General features: G+C 42.6%; 1 protein-coding gene across 2 annotated transcripts in view; it reads left to right on the top strand.

Moving 5' to 3' along the window:
* Positions 1 to 310: 310 nt before the first annotated feature.
* ZCCHC2 (zinc finger CCHC-type containing 2) overlaps positions 311 to 22,774 on the top strand; it is a 43,382-nt gene continuing 20,918 nt past the window's right edge. The window contains exons 1-4 of one of the 2 annotated variants that reach the window (XM_059815494.1): positions 311 to 1,246; positions 14,354 to 14,465; positions 17,917 to 17,993; positions 20,430 to 20,501. In XM_059815494.1, coding sequence (XP_059671477.1) covers positions 311 to 1,246; positions 14,354 to 14,465; positions 17,917 to 17,993; positions 20,430 to 20,501 — 1,197 coding nt within the window. The remainder of the gene's footprint in view (positions 1,247 to 14,353; positions 14,466 to 17,916; positions 17,994 to 20,429; positions 20,502 to 22,774) is intronic. The other variant, XM_059815495.1, reaches the window with a different exon arrangement.

The raw sequence follows: 22,774 nt of genomic DNA on the forward strand, positions 1-22,774 counted from the left end.
GGCCGCCTCCGGCTCTGCGCGCGCGCGAGGGCCGCCGGGCGCGCGCACACAGGCGCTGGGGAAGGGGGGGAGGGGGAACCGCTGCGGGAGCCGCAGACGCCGCCGCGAGCGAGGCCCGCCCTTCCCCCACCCTCCCGCCCACTCCCCCCGCGCGCACACGCCGGGACCGTTGCCCCTGCGCGCGCCTCTCCCGCGCCGGCAGGGCCGCGGCAGCATGAGCGGCTCCTCCTGACCGCCGCGCCCGCCCGCGCCGCGTCCCCCCCCGCCGGGCAGGGCCCCGTCGGATGCCCGCGACCCCCCCGTGCCGAGGATGCTGAAGATGAAGCTGCCCCTGAAGCAAACGAGCCACAAGGCGGCGGCGGTGGAAGAGGCGGCGGCGGCAGCCGCGGGGCTGGGGCTGAAGGAGCCCGGCGGTGCCCTGGACTGTCACCTCCAGCTGCAGCAGGTGCCCCGGGCGCCGGCCCGCGGGGGCGCCGCCGCGGGGAGGGGGTGCGGGCTGGAGAGGCCGAGCCAGCTGCACGGCTTGGGGCCGGGGCCGGGGCCCGGGCCCGGCCCGCCGCACCCCCCCGCCGCGCTCGCCGCTCCGGGCGGCGGCGGGCCCGGCTCGGCGGCGGCCCGCACCGACAAGGAGACGGTGTACGAGTGGTTTGGGCTGGTGCTGGGCTCGGCGCAGCGGCTGGAGTTCATGGTGGGGCTGCTGGACCTGTGCAACCCGCTGGAGCTGCGGTTCCTGGGCTCCTGCCTGGAAGACCTGGCCCGCAAGGACTACCACTGCCTCCGCGACTCGGAGGCGAAGGCCAACGGGCTCAGCGACCCCGGGCAGCTCGGCGACTTCCGCGACCCGGCCGTGCGCTCCAAGCTCATCGTCTACCTGGCCCTGCTGGGCTCCGAGAACCGCGAGGCCGCCGGCCGCCTCCACCGCCTCCTGCCCCAGGTGGACTCCATCCTGCAGAGCTGCCCGGCGCGGCGGCCCCAAGCGGGCGCTGCCGAGGAGGAGGGGGCCGAGGAGGAGGAGGTGGTGGTGGTGATGGACGGAGCTGGAGAAAACGGGCAGGCCAGCCTCCCCGCCGCCCAGGGCCTGGGCTTCGGCGCGCAGGAGGAGCTGCTCCTGCTCTTCACCATGGCCTCGCTGCACCCGGCCTTTTCCTTCCACCAGCGGGTCACCCTGCGGGAGCACCTGGAGCGGCTGCGGAGGGCCTTGTGCGGGGACCAGGAAGAGGAGGGCTTCGGCCGCCACCAAGGCCAGGTAACGCTGCGTGCTGGTCTCTTCCCGCTGCGCCATCTCGTCAGGCGGTTTCCTTCCTCTTCCTTCACCCCCTCCCGATTTTCTAGGAGCTGAGGGCGGCCGCTTGCCTTTCCCCTAAGCCCCCCCGTTGGGATGTGGCCTCTCCATATTTGCCTCCTTGCTCGTTCTGTCCACCGCCCCTCCCCCCCGCCCCCCCGGGCAGTGTAGGCCCCGGCCACCCCCACAAGCTGCTGTAGAGTGTCTAGTACGAATTTCTTCTTGTGACGTAACAGTGTCTGACTATGACGTAGTAGAACTGGGGAGGGAGGACTTATTTTTCTAGCCTGCCGTGCTTTCTGGAGCACTGCTTTTTGAATCCTGCCTTGCTGGAGCGCAGGATGCAGAGTACTGCTACAGCTTGACTGGCTGCCTCGTATGCTGTAGGCCGCTGAAGAAGTTGTACCATGCAGAAGTACAAGTGACAGCTTGACTAAACTTGTAAAAATAATAATGCTGGGTAGAAACCATACGGCCTAAGAGAGTATTCTGTAGGGGCTTAAAACAATAGAACACATTGAAATAATTTTTGTACGGAACGTGCTCCGCACCCCACAAAATGAGACTTAGACTTGGACGTGGGTAAGGATCAGGGCAGCAGTCAGGGGTCAGTGGCTCTAAGGCTGGTTCTCTGAAAAGCCATGTTCAGTAAGGTGGCTGAAGATGTTTGGGAAGGGGTGGTAATCATTCTACTAAAGGAGCAAATTAAAATGTCACAACTGGAGCTTCTGTTCAGAGAAAAGCCGATTTTCTGGGTGGCTGTCAGGAAACAGCAAAGCACATCTTGAAAGCAGATGTGCCACTTGTTGCTGGAAGGTGGCTGTCACTGAGAATGAAGACTTTCGGTGAGTGGCTCTGAACCATTCTCCTGTGCAGCAGCTATGTTTAAACTAAGGGTTTCCCCCAGTGCCATTCGTTGCTGCCCTCTTGATGAGCGTTGGCTTTAAAATCTGCCCTGTATTTATGCAACCAAGCCATCATCTTGGAGCTCTGCAGTTTTTGGTCTATAGATGGCCTCTCTTGCAAAGGGGAAGAAAAGGCTGGAAGAGAGGTGTTTATAATGTTGTTCAACTGAACACATCAGGTTTTCATGAGGTACTTAACAGAAGAAGGTACAAATCAGTAACGGTTGGGGTTTTTGGATTTTTGTTTCTCGGTTTACTTGCAGTGCTGTCCAATTCAGCTGCTCCTAGAAAACTGTTTTACATTGCCTGCCACGCGGAAGGAATGGCTCTTTTTTCCTGTTTGGTAAAGATGGGATATGCTCTTGAGTACTTCTTGGAGGAGACAGGGACGAATTTCTAAGCCTTCAAATACATTAAGTAAATGCTTGTATCATTTTAAGGCTAAAGCACATTTGGCAGGTCATAAACTAGTGGGAAGATGTTATGGTACTAAAATCATAATGGATTCGTAGCCTATGTCCAAAAAGTGTTTATTTTGGCTCATTGACCTGCATCAGGTCTAGTTCTATCCCAAAATGAATCCTAGAGGTCCATCCATCTTTAGGGGGAGAAGATAAAGTTGCAGGAATTGGTAAGACTGGACACTGTTCTTGCTGGGTTTAAAGTACTAGTAACTGGAAACATATTTCCTGCCTGAAACTGGCACATCAGTTGTAGCTGCTCAGTGTGTCCCACCAAATGCATTAGGAGATCAGGCTCTCATGAACTACTGGCATTGAAGTCCGTTTTGTGCAGTATTCTGGCTTCGGCGTAAAAGCAGCCTTCCAAGTTGTGGTTTCATTTACTCAGGGAACACTGAGAGACCCGAGTCAGCTTGGCTGAACATGCACATCACATATTCCCTAGTCCACGCAGGACTGAAACGGCATCCCTTCTGTAGGCTTTTTTCCTTTCTTAATGGTTAAATTGTAAATACAGGAGAGCCTCTTCTGGGAAATAATGGCTGACAGGGAACAGAGGGACTGATGTGTTTCTGCCCAGTATTTTCAGTTCACATTCACAGAGGCGGTGGGACCCTCACAGATAAGACGCTGGAGGAGATGGTTAAAGACTTCCCTGGCAAAATGCAGCTGTACTGTTAAATTTGACTTGATTTAAAATCCTGTTAGGTGTCCACAGGCTTTTTATCCTCCTTTAATCTCTGAAGTTTAAGTGCCTTCGGGGCTCTGCATCTGTGAACTAAAACGGTTCATAAAGGCCTCTTTGAATTTTTCTTCGGCTGGCCTCGGGTCAGAAGGGCTGGGCTCCCTCTTTGGTTCTAACCCGCTCTGTGGCCGTGCAGGCAGCAGCCGTGCAGCACAAGCAGCTTTACCTCCCGCCCTGGCCATGTTCGCGGTGCCCCGCGCCCTTCCAGCCTCCCCGGCCTGGGCCGTGCCCACCGGGGCCAGCCCGCTGGCCGCCTCGCTGCCGCGCCTCACGGCCGCACGGGAAGTGCCCGGAGCAGGCGGTTCCTGTCACGTTTAGCAATGGCCGCACCTGGAAGAGGGACTTGAACTTTCGCTTCCCCCGTTACATAGGGACAGCCAGGTTCTGCGACGGCAGAAGAACCGATAAAGGGGGGGCGGACGACCCCAACCCAAGGAGTACCGTAACGGCCCGGAGAACGGCCGGGGGAGGGGGTGACCTCTCGCTTTGTTTGCGGGGAGGATGGATCGATCATGGCGCCTCCCCGCCCCGTAAGGGCACGGCCCCTGTTCCCCTCCGCCCTCCCCCGCCGTGCCGGTGGGGGCGAAAGGGCCGGTCCCCCGGCGAGCCGCTCCGCGAGACCCCTCCCCGGGCGGGGATGCGGTGACTAATGGTCACGGCTGCTTCCCGCCCCCATTCAAGATGGCGGCGGCGGAGCCTGCGCTCCTGGTCACGTGCCGGCAGGGCGGTTTCCTCTCCGTCCCGCCGGGGCGGGGAGGCGCCCTCTGTTGCATAACGGGAAGGGTCTCGGCCGTTCTGCACCGATGAGGGCGCGTGGGGCCGGTCCCGCCGCTCGCGGAGGCTGGAGGGGGGCCCGCGCTCCCGGCCGCCCGTTGCTGTGGGCACGGAGCGCCCCGCTGGCCCTGCACGCCCTCCGCTCCCTTCGGGCGCTGCCGGGGCCGGCGCCGCGCCCGCTCGGGGCCGCCCGGGCCTTGTTCCGAGGAGCTGTCCCTGCCCGGAACGCTGGGAATGCCGCAGCCCTTCCCCTGAAGGGAGAAGCCCAGGGCGTGGGAATACTCTGGGGTCGTTGCGGGAAGGCTTTGCTGCAAGCACGGCCTGTCCCGAGAGGGGCTGTGGTGTGCCTAGTTTATCGAGCAGATAAACCACAAGAGAAGTTTTGTGCGGAGAGGCTGCTAGCTCAGCTGTGCTCTTCCCTTCCTTAACGCTCCCAGGCTTTCCCAGCTCATGTCTTCTCAACAGCCTGAAGATGGCCGGAGAGCTGTTGTTCACACGACCTGTGAAATAATACGTACCTATGGCAGGCAGGCAGGCAACGGTGATGTGAAATCAACCTGCAGAGGTGATGGAGTTCAGACCTGGAATTGAACCAGGTGGTTTCTTTGTCAAGTTTAGATTCTGAATTCCTTAGGGCAAGAACTATGTTATTGCATGTGGCATATCTAACAAAAATGGCTTGGTTTGAGGTCTCAAGGAGGAGTTATAATATTTAGCTCTAATGAGCAGCAGACCTTGAGAAGTTCATCTACAAACAATTTGTAGGTGATTCACTAGAACATAAAGTAGTTTACTTTTTCTCATGCTTGGAATTGTTTTCTGGATAGGATCTGTGCTGTCTGGTAAGGTTGAGCTCACATAAAAGTTGCTTCTTGACAAAGGATTAATAGGATTGCTGCTTTTTTTGGTCCCCTATTTTAATGATCCTTTAAGAACTTAAGATTTCTTAATGATCCGTTTTAACAGTTAGCTGGAAATGGCTGATAAATTCAAAAGTTGTAGGAGATAGGACTGTTGGAGTGGGATGGGCAGAGGTAGGATTGCCTTATAATTGCAAAAGCTTTGTTTCATTAAGAAAGTGTTCTGAAATACTTTTTTTTACTTAAGGTAGGAAGACTTGATACTCTTTGCAGATTTCTAAATGAAGGTATAGTTTATAATAACACCTTTTGGGAAAAAAAAGTCATTGTTCTATTAAGCTGTGCAGAATATGAACTTTGAATCTAAAGTTGAAGTATAAGAATAAATAACAGCATTCACATCTGTAGTCATAAAACAAGCATTTTAAGGTGCAAAGAGTCTGCTGATACCACTGTATGCATTGGCTTAAATCACAGAACACATAGCTTAATTCTTGTGTTGATTATATTTGTTTAATAAAGTGCATCGGTTTCAAAGCTGTTTGACTTTATTGCCTATCTTGCTCCATCCCATCCAAGATCTGAGATCAGAATGCTGAAACACTGAAAGAGGTCTGAGTATGCGCTAACATAATAAATACGGTTTGCGTTAGACACTGGAACATTTAATCAGGCATACTTGACAGTAATAGAACTAAGGTTCTATTGAAATAGGCAATATTCTAGAGATAATGGTTTGCTGAATAGTATTATAATTAGCTGGCTGGAGGATTCTTTACAGAAAAAGTTTCTGCTTACAAATGAAGAGAAAGTTTCTATTTACAGAGTATTTTTCTTAGTAGACTTCTATTTGTAGGATATTTTGTCTGCAAATTAGAAGAGTGCTTTTATGATTGATCTTCAGTGACTTGCAGCAGAACAAGGTGGTAGAACTTAATTTTAGAATCTAAGAGCTCTGTCTGTGGAAACAAAAATACACGCAATCCCATTTTGAAGCTGCAGTGTGCTCTTTCTAGTGTCATAGAGTTGAGCATAGGGGAAAGTATGTCTTCAGAATCTGGTTTAAGTAAGAGACAGAAAGATTAAAAAAAAGTAATTTTATTGTTGAGAAAGATCTTTTAAATGGTGGTACGCTCCAGGAAAATTCTAATGTTTTACAAGTTTCGCATACTGAGCTAAAAAGTATTCTGGCTCCCTCAGTGAGTCTACCACCCTAGTCTCTGAACAGGAATTTCTCTGACTCCAAACAGGAGTTAGGATTTCCAGAAACATTACTGGAAGTCTTCTGGAAAGGAAGTCATAACTAGATAAAAGACAATGCCTAAAATGAAAGACCTCTGTCTAAATGTGGATGCTAATACTCCAGGAAACTGCAGAGTAAAAACTTTCACTGTTCTCAGTTGTTTTAGTCATTCAGCTCTAAATAGGAGGTATTAGGACAGGACAAGTTTGTAGCCTTGCTCAGTCGCTTTGTACTAGGGTTAATCAGCCTCTCGCCATTTTCCATGCGGTTTCTTCTCCAACATATTAAATGAGCACTGGGGGCATTGAAAACATACCCATGGCTTGCTAATGCTTGCACTTAGATTACTGTTGTTAAGCTGTGGTCCAGTTTTCAGTGTTGCCCAGTGTTGACTTCTTTGTAGACAGCAGGATCTCACTGGGCTTGGAGTACCAAGGACTCTCAGAAAAGGATGCATGCAGCTGCAGTAAGATGGCTGTATCTATGAAACCACTGAAGCCTGTAGGATTCTGTCTACTGAAATCTCTGTCACCTCATTTGCTTGCCAATATCAGTGTCTAGTCATAGTTGTCCTAGAAACACTATAGTTGATTCTCCATTAACTGTAATTAATATTAAATGCCTACTTTTCCTCCAAGACTTGATGAATTTCTGTAGAATCCTCCAAGTCTTAAGGGTTTATACTTTCAGAGACCGAAGCTTGCAGAGGACAAGCTCAGAGATCTGGCTGGAAGCTGCATTCCTTCGTGAGCTTCTTGCCTTTCCTCAACCTCTTAATCTTGTCCCTTTGGGGAGAAGAAAGTAAAAATACTTTTAATAGTGAAAGGAGATTTAATGCCTTGGGAAGTGTCTTAAGATTGAGATAAGAACCTGACAGAGATATTTTCTGTTATTTGGAACTGCCATACGTGAAAGAATAGTTTTAAACTATGCTGCTTAGACCTCTTGAGTTCAAGAATTGGACAAAATGACATATCTGCCAATAGTTAAAAGTAGTAGTGAAGGCATCGTCTTCTCTCAGTACTAATTGTACTTCAGTGAACCACTCCTAAGGGGCAAATGTTTTTTAGATTTTTCCGACACTCTAGGCCATTGTGAGAATAATTTTTTTGTTATCAGTCTGAACTAATACATCCAAGTAATCTTCTTCTTAATCACTCAACAGGCAATTGTAACAGTACTGAAGTTGTACAAAGTTGTTGGATGAGCAACCAGCTGGCGATGCAGTAACATCTAAACTTGCATTGCTGGCTTTAGCTTCAGGTTCTCTACTTTGTCATGAGGTGGTTAGGTTGGACTGAAACTGTGCTTTAAGTCCAGTTAAAAGCTCAGATGCAGATGAGACTTAGAGAAAGAATGTACTGTGTTCCTAGCAAACACAAGGTGTGGTATTCCTCCAGCACTGTAAATCATTGCTGTAGCTGACATATTTGGTATTTCAAGTGTAGTTGCCAGAGGCCTTGGTAGCTGAAGTTGTTAATGCTGCGTAAGAGGTTGGTATGCCCTTTGTCTCAGAATTGTTATGATTTCACAGTGCTACAAGTTGGTCGATATGTGGTTGCTGAAGCTGTCATATGATGTGCTTTTCCTCCTTGAATCAGCTGCTATTTTTTCAAAAGGTTTCTGTTTCCCTTGCAGTGTTGCTGCCTCTTACAGGTGAGCTCTTAAAACAATTTAGCTAAACAAATATGCCTTAAAATACTCTTGGGCAACTGTGCATTCTCTCTATGTGATCCAGCTTACTAGATACGAATTAATAGGGCAGTTGCGGATTATCCATTTGAATCATATGTTCAGCTAGTCAGGCTTTTATTTAGCATATTACAGGATTTTATGTCTGGTCACAGAACCACAAAATGGCTGAGGTTGGCTGGGACCTCTGGAGGTCATCTTGTCCACTCCCCCCTCCCTGCTCAAGCAGGGCCATCTACAGCTGGTTGCCCAGGACTATGTCCAGATGGCTTTTGAGTAGCTCCAAGGATGGACAGTCCTTGGGCAACTTGTGCCAGTGCTCGGTCACCCTCACAGTGGAAAACTGATTCCTGATGTTCGGAGGGAATCTCCTGTGTTTCCATTTGTGCCCACTGCCTCTGGTCCTGTCACTGGTCACCACTGAAGAGTCTGGCTCCATCCTCTTTGCACCCTCCCTTCAGGTGTATGTGTATATATATACATTTATATATATATAGGTCCTTTTCTGCAAAGCTGCTTTCTAGCTGGTTAGGCCCCAGCTTGTGTGGTGCCTGTAGTTGTTCCTCCCCAGGTGCAAGACTTTGCACTTCCCCTTTTTGAACTTCATGAGGTTTCTGTCAACCCGTTTCTCCAGCCTGTGATTCTATGTGGAATAAGCATTATTGTTCTGGAGGTTGATTCTGCATGTGAAAAGATAAGTTAACAAGGAGCCATTTAAGTTGCTTGTTGACTGTGGCCAAAAGAGAGATCATTTGGTAGGTCTTTGTGGTCTTAAATCTTGAGGCCGATTCTGTTCTTAGTCTTGTAGGACAGCGCTCTGCATCTCAAATCAATCTGACGGTGCCATTGCGCAGCGTAGTTCAAAGCTTGCAAACTGAAGTGTAACTTAGCAGCAATGTCAGTTGGGCAATTGTCTTCAGTCTTGATCTTGCATTCGGCCAGCAGCTTGTCCAAGACAGTAGTGGATTTTTTGCATGGGAGACAATCTGTTGCATCAACAGTTGTCAATACTAAACAGAGTTTTGAAGTACTGCTTCCCTCTGTGTTTGCATTTGTGAGTATTAAATACATGTGCTGGATTTCCGTTTAAGTATAAGATGGCATGAATGTTCCACCCCTATATCCAAGTAACAGCAAGAATTAGGTGATAGGGTGCAGTCTTGCACACAGTCTTGAGTAAGGCTTCCTCTTTGCTGCTGTTGTCGAGAGGGTTCTGCAGCACACAACTAACATGCATTTTCAGCTGATTGTTGCTTCTTAAGAGGTGATGTTTAGCCTTTGTGGTAATGTAGCTACAGAGCTATGTATCTGGGTATCACAGTTGTGAAGCAATAAGGGTGGTAGCTTGTAAGGATTGTTTTAAGCAAATCACGGCTTTGGTCTTGTAACTGGCACCACATCTATTAATGATTATTCTGCCATCACTCGAATTTCTCTAAGGTACAGATGCTGTAGTTGGTAACTCGTGATCATGAGTTAGACCTTGATTCTTCCAAGATGCCTTCTTTCATCTGTTTTTTTTTGCCAGTTCCCACTTGTACATGAATGAATGAGCTGTGCCAGTTTACATCTGCACAGCCTGCAAGGCTAAGTAGTGTTGTCCCTAACAGCACATTTACTAAAGTCTTGCAGAAAAATAAGCTTTCATATTTGGGCATGTAGAACTAATCAAGCTGTCCAGCTGCTGTAAGCAGGTTTCCCTTGTTAGTGCTCATCAGAGCTGATGCATGAATAGTTCTTTTATGAAAGTGCAATGCAAACATCAGAAGACTTATGTGCATCAGTCACTTGCTCATGATAATTAGAAGGTTATCCAATAACAGATTTCATTACATATTGCCAAACCAATACTAGCATGATATTTTTTGATCAGCCATCTATGTTAATAGAAGGCAGAGTTTGGACATCTGTCATGTGTAGGCTAGCTGAGGTTTGCTCGGCTCACATACGTTAGTTACACAGAGCAACATCCTTCCGCGCAAGATGGCTCTCCACTTTAGACATTTGGTGCTTGTCTTTACAGTCATGGGAAACATCTCAAGCTATGGGTGTTTTTTTTAATATGGTGCTTGCTTTCAACCATATGAGGAAAGATGTCTTGGGCACAAAACTCTGGTCTAGATTGTGAGAGCAAACAATTTTTAGAGCGCTCTCTTAGCTCATTTCACTTTTAAGCAGAAATATAGTTAATCCTCTAGCCCATCACAAAGGTCTGTGCGATTATCAAATTAATTATCTGGCAACTGGTTTGGGGCCACCCACATTTCTTGCTTCCCTGTATTTTAATCGTTAGCAGCAGCACTATGAGCTGCAGTGAATCCTTGCATGTGAAAGCCTTACAGTGGCAAAGGCTTATACAAGAATTAACCTTACACTTGCGTGTCTTGTGTGAATATATTTTATTCATTGACAGGAAATGACTAGCACAGTTAGCGCTATACAGCATGACCATCAACAGGAACTCCTTGGCGGCATACCCAGTTTTAAAGGACTTGTGTTTGTGGTGTGACTGGCACCAGGTAGCAACCCACGACGTTACTCTTAATTGGCCCTCCAGACTGCCTCAACTTCCCAGTCACTCGCATGCTAGAGTTGTCCGCTCTCACAGTGCCACTTGTATTTTAGTTACTTGTGAGTGTTTGATGTAGGACTGTCACAGTAGCTAGCACCAAATGTGAAGAGTTGTAGTGCAGCTTAAGATAGGATCTGGAGCTGGCACAGAAACAGCCCTTGCAGGCTGCAAGCTGTAAGGTAAAGCTATGACTGCCCTGGATTACCCTACTGTCTACCTCCTGCATTCCACTAGGTATTGCGAAAGCTATCATTCACAGAATACATGCAGTATATATTACTGGTTTAACTTTCTACGTGAAGAATTTTTCAAGTGAATAAATTATGAACTTCTTTACAGTTATGATGATTTATAAAATCATCGATGTCAGGACTTGTTTACATGCAGGTTTGAACCATGTGATATTTTGCAATTTAGAGGGAGCCTTCAAATGTGGATGTAGTTCAGCTGGTACAGAACGCTGCCATGGATAGAAAAGTAACCGTTCTAGAACAATTATCTGCAAAAATATTTGAACGCTGTTACAAAGATTATGTATGTTCTAGGTGAGAAGCAGTTTTCTAGTATTAGGAGGTGTAGCAGCAATATTTAATACTTCTTTGGCATGAGCTGAGCAGAATACATCTTTGAAGTAAATCTTATTTCCACACCTCTCTTCTAAAAACTGCACACAAACTACACACTAGCAATTATTTATTAGAATAGACTGTAATTTATTTTTCCGTTAATCAAAACAAATAGCCTGGCTTTGAATGCAAGAGAAGGTCCGACTTTAAATTTGATTGGGTTTAGATCCATTTGTGAATTAAAAAAAAAAAAGTAATTGATTAGGCAGAAGTCTCAGCTTGTTCCTTAAAATGAATGAAGCAGTGCCTTCAGCTCTTACAATCATGATTTCAGAGGTGGAAAAAGACATCTTGGAAAAGTAAAACAAATTGAATAGTCTGAGACCCTTTGTCAGAGTTAATGCAAATGTCTGTCTCTTCTGTATGCGGTGTGGAGGAAAGATACTCAAGCTGCTTTTGGCAAATCGTGTGGCTGTAGTTTAAGGAAGACCTTACCTCTGCCAGAGAATTGACATTGATCTCTAGAAATCTTGGTTCAGTTGTTTGATTTCGTGTCAGGAAGACATTCGGTCTCATAGCAAAATATATGCTAAACTTGTTAGCTTATGTAGTTTGGACACAGCCAGTTAATCATAGTAGTAGTGCTTTTTATGGACAGTCTTAAATGAATCACAGTTTTAACAGGGTAACTTTAATGCTCAAATGCCAACAGTTTTGTGAATAATGCATGAGCAGGAGTTAACACTTAAAAAGTGAAGTACTTGGGTTTGGTTATGTCCACAGTTGTTATGAAATGTCTGACACAACACTATCAATGGGAGATCTGAAAGTGACTCACTTCAGAGCATGCTTGTGATTTTTATTTTTTTTTAATTAAACTAAACTTGGAAATTTGCTAAAGCTGTTAAAATGCAATCTCATTGATATACAGCTATTTTCCTTTCTTATTCCAAGTCTGACACTGCGCTAGATGTTTGTTTTACTAGATGTTTGAAGCATGAAATAATGTTTCTATCAGTTAAGTTTGCTGAGATTGTTTACTGAGTGACTAGGGACTGGTGTGAGTTTTATGTTGAGGAAACAAAGCATGGTCACTATCTTAAGTCTGATTGCTTTGAAACCTGAAATTACTGACACTCAGTGTAGAACACAAACCATACACTGATTTAGATGAAACAGCTGAAATGAAAAAAAAAAAAAAAAATCGTCAGACGATCTGTAGTGCGGTCTAAAGGCACATAGAAGTTCACTTGCTAGTTGTGTACGGCTGTTGATGTGACAGATGAAAGTTAGATTAACAGTATGCCCAGGGCAGGCTTGATGCCTTTATACTTACTGGGTCCTAAATTAGTTGAATGTATTGTTACGAGTTGCCAGTTTGTACCCACACTGTAGATGATGTAAAGCTGGTTTAGTAAGATGAAGCAAGCTTTAGTTGGTATATCTGTCAAATCTGAAGTAGTTTATTGAAGAATTCACAAACTGCAAGGGGATTCCGATGTCTTTTGACGCCTCTGTGCTTCCACATTTTGGTCTGCCTGTTGTGACAGTCTTGGGGTCCTCTGTACCAAACAAGGTAACTAGTCTTGGCTGCTGGTTGTCCTACCATGTTGCACAAGTCCTTCAGGGGGGAAAAAAAAAAAAATCACATGTATTCTGGCACGTACTTCCAGAATCTTATGCTTCCTATATTTAAGAGTACTGTCTGAAGATTTATATTTTTCCTCTACCCATCTTTTATGAAGGTCTTTCAGTGAGCAATGTTCTTCATCCTGAATGAGAGCAACAGACTTTGAACTTTCAATATACATCTACTCCAAAAAGTATCCATTTCTCCCAGGAATTTTGTTTTGTAGAGCTACTAATAAGATAGATATTTATTTACCTTCTAGTTTTCATGCAGACCAGTTGCTAAATATTTGTGGTGCATTGAATGTCCTCTATTTGACTTGCTTCTTTTGAAAGCTTTGCCAAGAAACCTACCCTCTGTTTTAGCTTCTAGTGCTTAATAAAAACAGTATTTGGTTGATTTGTGGTACTAAACAGAGAACCACCTTCTCTCCCCCTTTGTGCTGCTGCTGCTACTATCAATGTGGTATTTGCATATTGATGGCATTTAGGTACTTGCTAAACTCATCTGTTATACTACTTGTTACAGATAAATGGAGGTGCCTCACTTAAAATAGATTAATCCAGAAGCTTGCTAGTAATTTCCGGTATTTCCTAGTTCTTTGTGGGTGTATCTTTTTAAGGCAATGTGTCGTGTCCTTGAAACATGGAATTACACTGATCAACTGGCAAAAACAGTTGCATCTGAAGTAATTGGATGTTTTAAAACATTTCTGAATTTTAGCTTGGTTGGTTGGTTTGGTCTTTTAACAAGACCTGGTCATTGAAGAAGATGTAAATTGATACATTAATGTTTTATCTTAATTTGGGAAAAATTATTTTGGCTCTTGTTACCCTAGAGAAGCCACTTGAAGTCCATGTTCATTTAATACTTTTCTTTAGTTTATCATTGTTAGCCTAGTTTGTTCTTTCTTCTCTTACTTATCTGTCAATGTTATCCGTCTTGTATGATTTCCTGTTCTGTCCCTCCTTATGCACTGTATTAAAACAGGAGTAATTCTTGGCATATACTTTTGAAGTGTGCATGCAAATCTGGGGGGAGATGAGCTTTCAGTCTGTCCTTTTCTCTGTGGAAGAGAGAGTGTTGGTGGCAACTAGTTGTGTTCTGAATGTTTAGTTAGTAAAAGGTGCATGGATTTAGCTGTTAGGACCATATGTCCTGATAGACTGTCCAAACAGTTATTCATGATTTCCTATATAGAAGAAGTGGCAGGCTGAAGATATAGGGCATGAATATAATTGAGGAGAATATGTTTAGAGTGTAGTGAGTAGATGACTTCACACATTAGTAATTGAAAGAGTTCATACTAACAGTAAATTAGCACTGAAGTTCTGAGCTAATGATCTTGAATTGTCCAGCCTGAGATACCCTAAAGGCATATGATCTGTCCCCCACCCTGTTCTGTTTTTAAAATAAGGTCAGTGAAACTTTGGTGGTTATATCTGTCATTTAATAAAAAATAAGAACTGAAATGGCTAATGACCACCTTTTTGTCACTGTCAAGAACTTCGTGTTTTTCTCCTGTAGAATACCAAATAAGGAACTTTTATTTCTGCTGATTAGAGCAAGCTTTGATAATATACATCCTATTAAGACACTTCCTTTTTTTTCTTCTCAATTTAGAATGACTTTTCCCATAGTGACTGCATGTCAAGTAATGAGACCAGTTTGCTAGAACGAACCACAGCACCTCATGATGGACTACCAATGGCTTCCCATAGACCTCAGCGAGAAGGTATGTTGTCTGAGGTTTCTTTTGAGGCACACTTTAAGGGTTTTTTTGAATGCTAAACTCTGCCTGGAGTTGTAGAAATCTTGCTGTTCATCTGAATGAGAAACTGCAGTGACTGATTAAGTATAACTTCTCTGTTGCCTACTTTGTCTTTTCTTTATTAAAACAAGTTGTCATTCTTGTTAGCTGCTAACTACTAGTGACTGCATGCACGAAAATTGATTGCAAATGGGCTTCCTCCTGAAGAAAGAGGTGGGATTTGGGAAAAAACAAGAAAATTTAATGCAATTGTGTTAACGATGTTTAGATTTTTGAAGCAAGTCTAAACATGAGGGTACCGTGAAACAGTGGATAGCTTTTGCTATTTGATTCAGTTGTATGTGATTAGCCTTAAAAAACAAACAAAGAAAGAAAAAACACATATTAGGAGGTTTTACAGAAATGGTAGTTTGGAGAAGTGAGAGGCTTTCCATAGAAGTAAGTCTTCTTTTGGTGCTGTTGGGGAGAATGAGAACAAGGCTTCAGAGTGTAAACAGAACTCTTCTGTGCAATTGCCAGCACAGTTTATTCTCTTTGAAGAAATGAGCATTATTGAAAACAGATTTATTCTTACCCTTTATTCTGCAACAAGATTAGCAAATCACTTGTCTACTGAAAATTAGTCTACACTATCCTGCAGATAGTGGAGAGCTGGCAATCTGGGAAAACTATTGCTATTCCTTTTGTCCTCATAAATGTCCTTTTGTCTCTACTGTGGAGATTTAATTACACTTTGAAGGCAGGCAATTTGAGAGTTTTAATTCCTTGCAAAAAAACACAGAGAAAGATTATGGCAGATTACAGACAACAAACCTGTTTCAAATCCTTTTACAGTGTTCAAAGTGTTCCTAGTCACAAATTGTAAACACAGAAGGGAGACTCTCTTTAGCGGTGCTCCTGAATTAAGTAACGGAGGCACAGAAAAGTTGAATAATTGAATCTGTTGAAGAAAAGTTGAATAATTGAATCTGTCGAAGAGCTTAAATATTTCTCAGCGTTTGTATTATCATAGTTAGAAACTACAGCGAAGGATCAGAATCATTTTGTGATATTTGCTATATAGGTATGAGATAGAAAGAGAGTCCTCGCTATAGAAATCTCTTTACTGGATTAGAAATAGCACTGATAATAAAGCATGTTTTTTATTCTTAGCTGTGATGAATATGATTTTTAGAAATCTTAACTTATATTTACAATGGAAGCAGTGTCATGTAGACATGCTTGACTTAATTGTCCTGAATGCATGTGTTGTGTCCAAAATAGATGTAGAGATCTAACACACCTTATTGGCTTGTATATTAGAATCATGGAATCATTTAGGTTGGAAAAGACCTTTAAGCTCATCAAGTCCAACCGTGGACTCAATATTCAAACATTTCTTCTTGGTCTAGCCATTTAGAATATTTAAAATGTGATTGTGGAAACAGAATTTTAAAGTGGTCTGTTGAAACTGTGGAATTAAAGCTGTGCAGCAACAATGCTGTAATTACCTGTTGTATCACTTACTACGATGAAGCATGCAACAGCAACAAAAAGGAGTTAAGGAAGCTGGATGTACTACATTCTGTAATAAAATTTCTTTATACTTGAGGACAAATATATTTAGCATTGAGAACATTCAATAGTTTAAAATAAACACAATCTTGTTAGAAAATCAGATTGTCTGTGAATGTTAATGGTGTTAGTTTCCATAATTATGTATGCTAAATATATGCATGTAGTGAAATGCAATTTAAACCACTATTCTCAGTTCCAGTCATGGGAATCAACTTTTTAATTGACTTATGAATATCAACTCAACTGATGATATCAATTTTAACATTGGAGATTAAGAAACTTTACTGCACCAAAACTTGTGTTGTGCCAGAGTCCTTTTTCTAACAGTGCTTTTATCTTTACCAGACAGGTAAAAATTAAGGTCACTGAACATTTGTCTTTTCATGGTATATAGATGTATGTTATTGTCTGGCATCCATAGCTCATCTCAGATTTCTTCGCTTGTAATAATTAATCATTATTAACTGATAAAAATGAACTGATCATCTAGCACACTAACTCCCAGGTAGAGGGTTACAACCAGTGTACACCAGCATGCTCATATTTGTCGGTCTTTCTACTAAAAGAATTGGAAGGTGTAACACTATCTCTAGGCTTATATGCTGGCTTATTTTTCCTTTAAGGAAATTGATAATACTTAGTTCTCTTAGAACTGGCACATTTGATGGGGATGATACTTTAATTGTAACTTTAACAAAATTCATTAGAGATGTTCAAGTTAGATGAAATGATAATTAGCTAATCTCCAAGAATAAGCTTTGTAATATACACTTGCAGGAGGCTGATTTTTTTTTTTTTTTTTTTATTGTTATGAGTAGTTCCCCATATATCCCATGTAAACATGCAGTTAAAAATTGAGAGGAAAACGTTAGCTGGTAACACCACCACTCTCCCACCCCTCCAAAAAAAAGAAAAAGTTTCAAAAGCGTTGAAAGGAAGCATTGATGGTGTAGGGCTGGTCAAACTGGTTTTTAAATAAGATTTTTTATGTGTAAAGATGTGTTCACGTTTGTAAAGGAATAAAATTCTGTTGAATTCTTAGGCCAGCGTAGCAGGAAAAGTGAAAAGCCCATCTCAGCTACATGAAGATTTTTATATAGAGTATTACCTTAACAATGTTGTTGTTATGTGCCCTGAAGAAAATCTCCAGACCCTGAAAGCCATACGGTGCTGCTGCTTACCAAGTCACAGCCAGAACGTGCCTATTCCTGAACACAGTAGACTATGGGGAAAGGAATGTTAAAGTAGCAAGTACTTTAAAGTACCTTTCTTCCTTTTCAGTTCAATTTAATGATACTTTTTACAGTATGATTGTAGTAGCCTTCTGCTGCTTCTCTTCATTTTGTGTTTGCTAACACTCATTTCTGTCTCCATCAGGCCTTCCCCAGGTGTTTCCTTCCACCTAAGTGCCTTTCAGAAGTGTGGTTCTTCTGCCTTAGTTTGCTCTCATTACTACTTGATGTTTCAGAAACATGGATGTGGAAGGCACTGTCCCTGACTTTTATCAGCGTGTGTTACTTCTTGGAGTAAAGACACAATTTGACTTCCTTTCATTGTCTTTTCACTTATAGTGGTTTTATTGTTGTATTTATGTGACTTTCGGTCTAAATAAGCTCTTGAGTAATGCACAGATTCTCATGATCTGCAATGAAGGGATTGTGGTCCGGCCAGAGAAATACTTTGCAGAGAACAAGGCTCCACCTGCCCCCTGCAGTTTGTTGTAGTAAAATAGCATCTGAGAAAGAGTGGGGTTCTGTGAATCAATAAATAGCATACAGTGATTCTCAGAGTGGATAGGTAAGTAAATATATTTTCAAACTGTAATTTTGGTTTGTACAATAAGGTGTTTTTATTTCAGCTGTACACATTGAGAAGATAACCCTGAAAGGAGTACCAAGAAAAAGGGCTGACAAACATTTGGAGTACACATTCAAAGTAAGCAAATAACCTCTGGAATATTAAAGTAATTGTCTTCGTGATACCTATGTTTTGTAGGTATATACAGCTTGTTTCAAGTACCTGCTCAGAAGGCAGTTTTGAATTATGTTAGGGTCTTCAGAGATTCTTGGAATTATCCTATAATTCTCTTGGATTCTGCGTGAAGATCAGGTATTTTATGTAATTGTGGGCATAAGGTGGGAAGGTGTAAAACACCAGCTATAGCTGGGTGTGTGGCATCACTTCAGGACACTTGACTTTTGCTAATTTGGGGTAAGCATTAAAACGAATTCTAAAACTAGTTAATTGTTTGCTCAGGTGGCACAGGAGCACAGTTCTTGTGTCTGCAGTTATGTATTGCTTGGAGTCACGGTCATCTTAGGACTCTTTCATGAATGTTTACCATCAGAGGATGGTTCCTGTGGTTTTTGACAAAACTGCGACTTTGTTTTGGGTTTGGTTTGTTTGTTAAGGGAAAAACAAACAAGCTAAAAAATGTCAACAATCTTGAAGGCCTACCTAATATAGTCTTCACATATTATAATAGCCAGAGGCAACATACAAAAAATTATGTGAGTGAATTTAAAACAAAACTGAAACATTGCTTCTTGCTACTTTGGAAAAGAAGCTTTCAGCATTGAGGTCTGGTATTCAAGGCTGTAGGTGTTAAATAATAGCTGCTAAGGCTCTTGGTGATGATGTTCTAACTGAATCAAACTAGTAATTTTCTTAGCAAGGACTGACTAACATTATGAGTCATTTGGCCAATAGATGTGAGTCTGGTAGTATACCGGATTTGAACATAGAGTCAAATTTTACCTTTTTTCCCCAAACAAAAGAATGGTTTAGCTCAAACATTGTAACTGGCCATTTGACATGGGTCTTGGGAACTCTTTGAACAGGCAAACTTAAAAAAATGCCATTTTGAGCTGAAAACTGATGTGTTGATCCCAAAGTTTGATATTCTATTCTCTAAATGGATGTGAATTGTAGAGTTTTGTCTTTTCTGGTATTAGAAGCTTAAAATTAGACTTAAATTGACATGTATACTATTTCTGGTTTTGAAGTAAAGTCCGAAGGTGAAATTTGCAAAAAATTCTTCAGTCTTCTTTTGCTGAGGACAGTAGTGTGGAATTTAGCCTTCAAAGTCTTAAAGGTTAACTTGCCCACATATTTCAACCTTGTCATAGATCTTTTGTCTGAATAGTCTGTGAACTGAGTACTAGGTAAAATACAATAGTAGATAGGAGAGGTTTATACAGAATGCCCATATGGATTATTAATATTTAAAGTCACAGAACTATTTTGAAATTTCAGCACATAGATGGATTTGACAGTGGTTTTGAATTTCTTTGTTAAAGGGGGAATGTGGAGATATTCTGGCAAGTATTTGAGTAAGCTTGAAACTCCTCTACCTCAGTTCTTTTAGGAAAGAGTTTCCTCTCCTCATCTGTGCAGGTATATACTGTTATCCTCACTGCAGATCATTTTGTGCTTGCCCAGACACTGCTTTTTTAAGGTTATAACAGCAATTACAGTCATGGCTTCCCAACTGAGGGCACCAATAGTAGTTGGCATTTCTGGGGACTGAGTTGAAGGCAGTTGGTGGTTGACATTATCCTGTCAACTCTTGGGAGTAAATGAATGTTTGTAATTGCCACGTTCACTCCCATTACACAGAATCTTCCCATGCATGTAATGGGAATGTTAAGCCCAGAAGTGGGCTTAAAGCCAGGCAGCACTAACCAAGCTTACTTTTTTTCTCAAAATATGCATGTGAAGGTGCTGTTTTACTACTTGCATGTTGTGTCAGAACAATAAGGTACTGGAATTTTATACAAGCATATACCAAAATGCTGTCTGGTTCTTGAGTAACTTCTTTAGTAGCTTTAAGTACTTTTTATGAATTGTACCCTACAACAACTTCTATATGACCATGTAAGTTTCAAGCCGGAGGCAGATAAAATTATTTTATAAGTAATATAAACAAACTTTTTTTTTCCCTTTTTTGTTTTGACTCTTGATAACAGCAGTGAGAGCTCAATCCAATATATCTGACCTACAGTCCTTTCCTCTGGTACCTGGTTTTTGCAGTTAATGATGTCTGTTTGATACAAGTCCTGTAAATACAGAGCCTTCTGCCTGGCTTCTTTCTGCGTCAGTAATCTTCAGGGACTTCATTGCATTCACCTGAATTTGTTCATATTCTCTTTAGCCACAAATAACATGAAGGTGATCTTAAAATGTACACTCAAAGTTAGTATAAGTCTTTGAAAAAGTACACCATTATCCCTGTTTTGCCTGGTATTTACTTATTTGCAAGTGTTAACTCTTCTACTGAGATCGTCACATTTATGGAAATGTTAAGATCAGCTAACTGGTATGATATCTGGAAAAAGAAAATTTCCTCATTCTCTTTTCCTTCCTTGCTAGGTAACCTGGTCTGATCTTTCGGTAACATGTGTAACAAAAACACACCAGGAGCTTCAGGAATTCCTGCTAAAAGTATGTATTGAAACATAAAAGTAGTGTTTACACATCAGGTTTATAACTTCAGCAGTAGTCTAGGAGAGCTGTGATTTCTGGGATGTAATTAGAGAAGCAAAAGCACACTACCAGATTTTTGTACTTCACAATTGTATTACCCATTTAAATCATGTATATTGTGGTGGAGGAGCTTGACAGATGAAGCAGCGCAACAGAATATTTGGGGAGTTTCCCAGGAGGAGATCGTTTGTCTCATCTGAAAGTGCTCTTACAGTTTTAACTGAACTACCATAAAACTACCAGATGAGTTTTTAATATTCCCCACAGAGTTAATGTGTAGGTACAAGTACTGCTCATTTGCTTATTGGTGTCCCTGTTAGAATGACCTGAAGAATATAATTTGTTGTTTTTAATTAATGAGGCAGAGCCATGAGCATAATAGTTGTTAATTTTACTGTTGTATCCTTCAGTAGAACAAAGGCAGGCATATTCACTGTCTCAAGGAGTTAAATTTGAAAAAATCTAGCAACCATTTGTGTGTGCATTTAAAAAAAAGTAAAAGTTCTCTAAGTCGTTCCCCCCGCTTTCCCCGCCCCAAGCAGGAAATGCATGTGTGTGCATAGGCCACACATAGACTCCATGAGTGTGATGACCTTGAACTGTGTGTTTCCTTGCCAGTGCCTAATATTTTGGGTTCCACCTATTCTGGGAGATTCTATATTTAAACTCCTCACTGTTCAGGGCACTGATGAAAGATCTTTTTTGGGCATGTTTTGATAGCATCTGGTGTTCTTAACTGCAGTGTTAATTGCAAGTGGGAAGCCAGTTACTGTACCAAGGTCATTGTCTTGTTGACTGTTTTAATTATTAACATTATGTTTTCTAGTGTTGTAGAAATGAAGCAGTGAGTATTCACTGCTGCTTTAATCTAGTTGGAATATCTAGTTCCAAGAGCTTGATTTGCAAGGATTTGAATTATGGATGGCATGTCTGGTTGCGGATGGGGTGTCCCACAACATAGAGTATATGCATCTGCTCCTGAAGAGAACCTTAAAAGCAGGACTGTCATATGGGATCCCATGCAGCTCTGGGATGAGCGCTCAACTGCATGCCTCCTTGTTCTCCTACCTGTAAAGTAAAGACAAACACCAGGTTCTGAAATGGACCATCTAGTACCTATTGGCTGCCAGGAGGAATAGGAGGAGGCGCCAGGCAAACAGACAGGATCCAAAAGGTGGCAGAGCTGTCCAGTTTGACTGATGGCAGCTCTTCAGATGTGGAGTGTTCCTTGTGCTGACTGACTGCTCCAGCAGAGTCTAGATATAAAGAAGATGGCAGGACAAGAGGAAGACAGCCACAGGCTGCTACGAGCTTGCTGAGGTGTTCTGTGGAGAATGTGCACAGCTGAAAATATATTTGGTTTGTGTTGGTTTGATAGCCATTAAGTAGAGAAGAAAGAGGAAGTTGTTAAATAAAGCAGAATAAAACTTACAACTTGCTTTAAAAAGCATCGTAGAAGTACTAATGCTGTCCAGTTCATACACACTTGCATTTTGGCTTTTTATTTTGCTTCTTTCCAGTGTGCATGGCATTGTTAAGTAGTATGCTCAGTTTCCTAGGGACAGAAAAGAATGGTCATACTTGATAGGAAATTCCAAGGTTGTCGGTGATAGGAGTAAGGTAACTGTAAAAATTGTTTCAGAATAGAAGCATCAGTGGGAAAAACTAAGGTAGTAAATGGGATAACTTGGATGCCTTATATTTAAAGAGCACTTTCTCTTGGGTGATAAAAAGTTCTTTGCATGTAGGAAATTACCCACATATGTGAAAGGACTAACAAGCTTGTAGTAACAAGGCTATCTCATTACCTAAAGTTAAGATAGTACGCACCTAATCTTGGGTTCGTATAACTCTGAATCTTTAACTACAGAAGGAATGGAATTCCTTTTAATGAACGTTTTAATGAAAAAATGTGGCTGTTTCCAGAGACAAATTTAAATACAAAACACCAGGACAGGAGGTTTGCTCATCCCCATGCTTCTGCAGTAGCTTTTTGGTACCTTTTGGTTAATGCTGACTAATTCTTCAGTCAGAGTTCCTCAAGAGCACATATTAAAGCCAGAGGGGTCAGTTAAGAAAAGCTGCTTTCAGCACTTCTTTCTGTTTTTATATCTAATACGCTTCAGGTGCTACGGCACTGTACTAACCTAATACTAACAGCACCTGGCTGTCTGGATTCCAGATGTTCCTTTTTTGTATGTTACCAAGCAATTATCTACATTAGACATAAT

Source organism: Gavia stellata, chromosome 3 (genome assembly GCF_030936135.1).
Source record: "Gavia stellata isolate bGavSte3 chromosome 3, bGavSte3.hap2, whole genome shotgun sequence".
NCBI classification, from domain to species: Eukaryota; Metazoa; Chordata; class Aves; order Gaviiformes; family Gaviidae; genus Gavia; species Gavia stellata.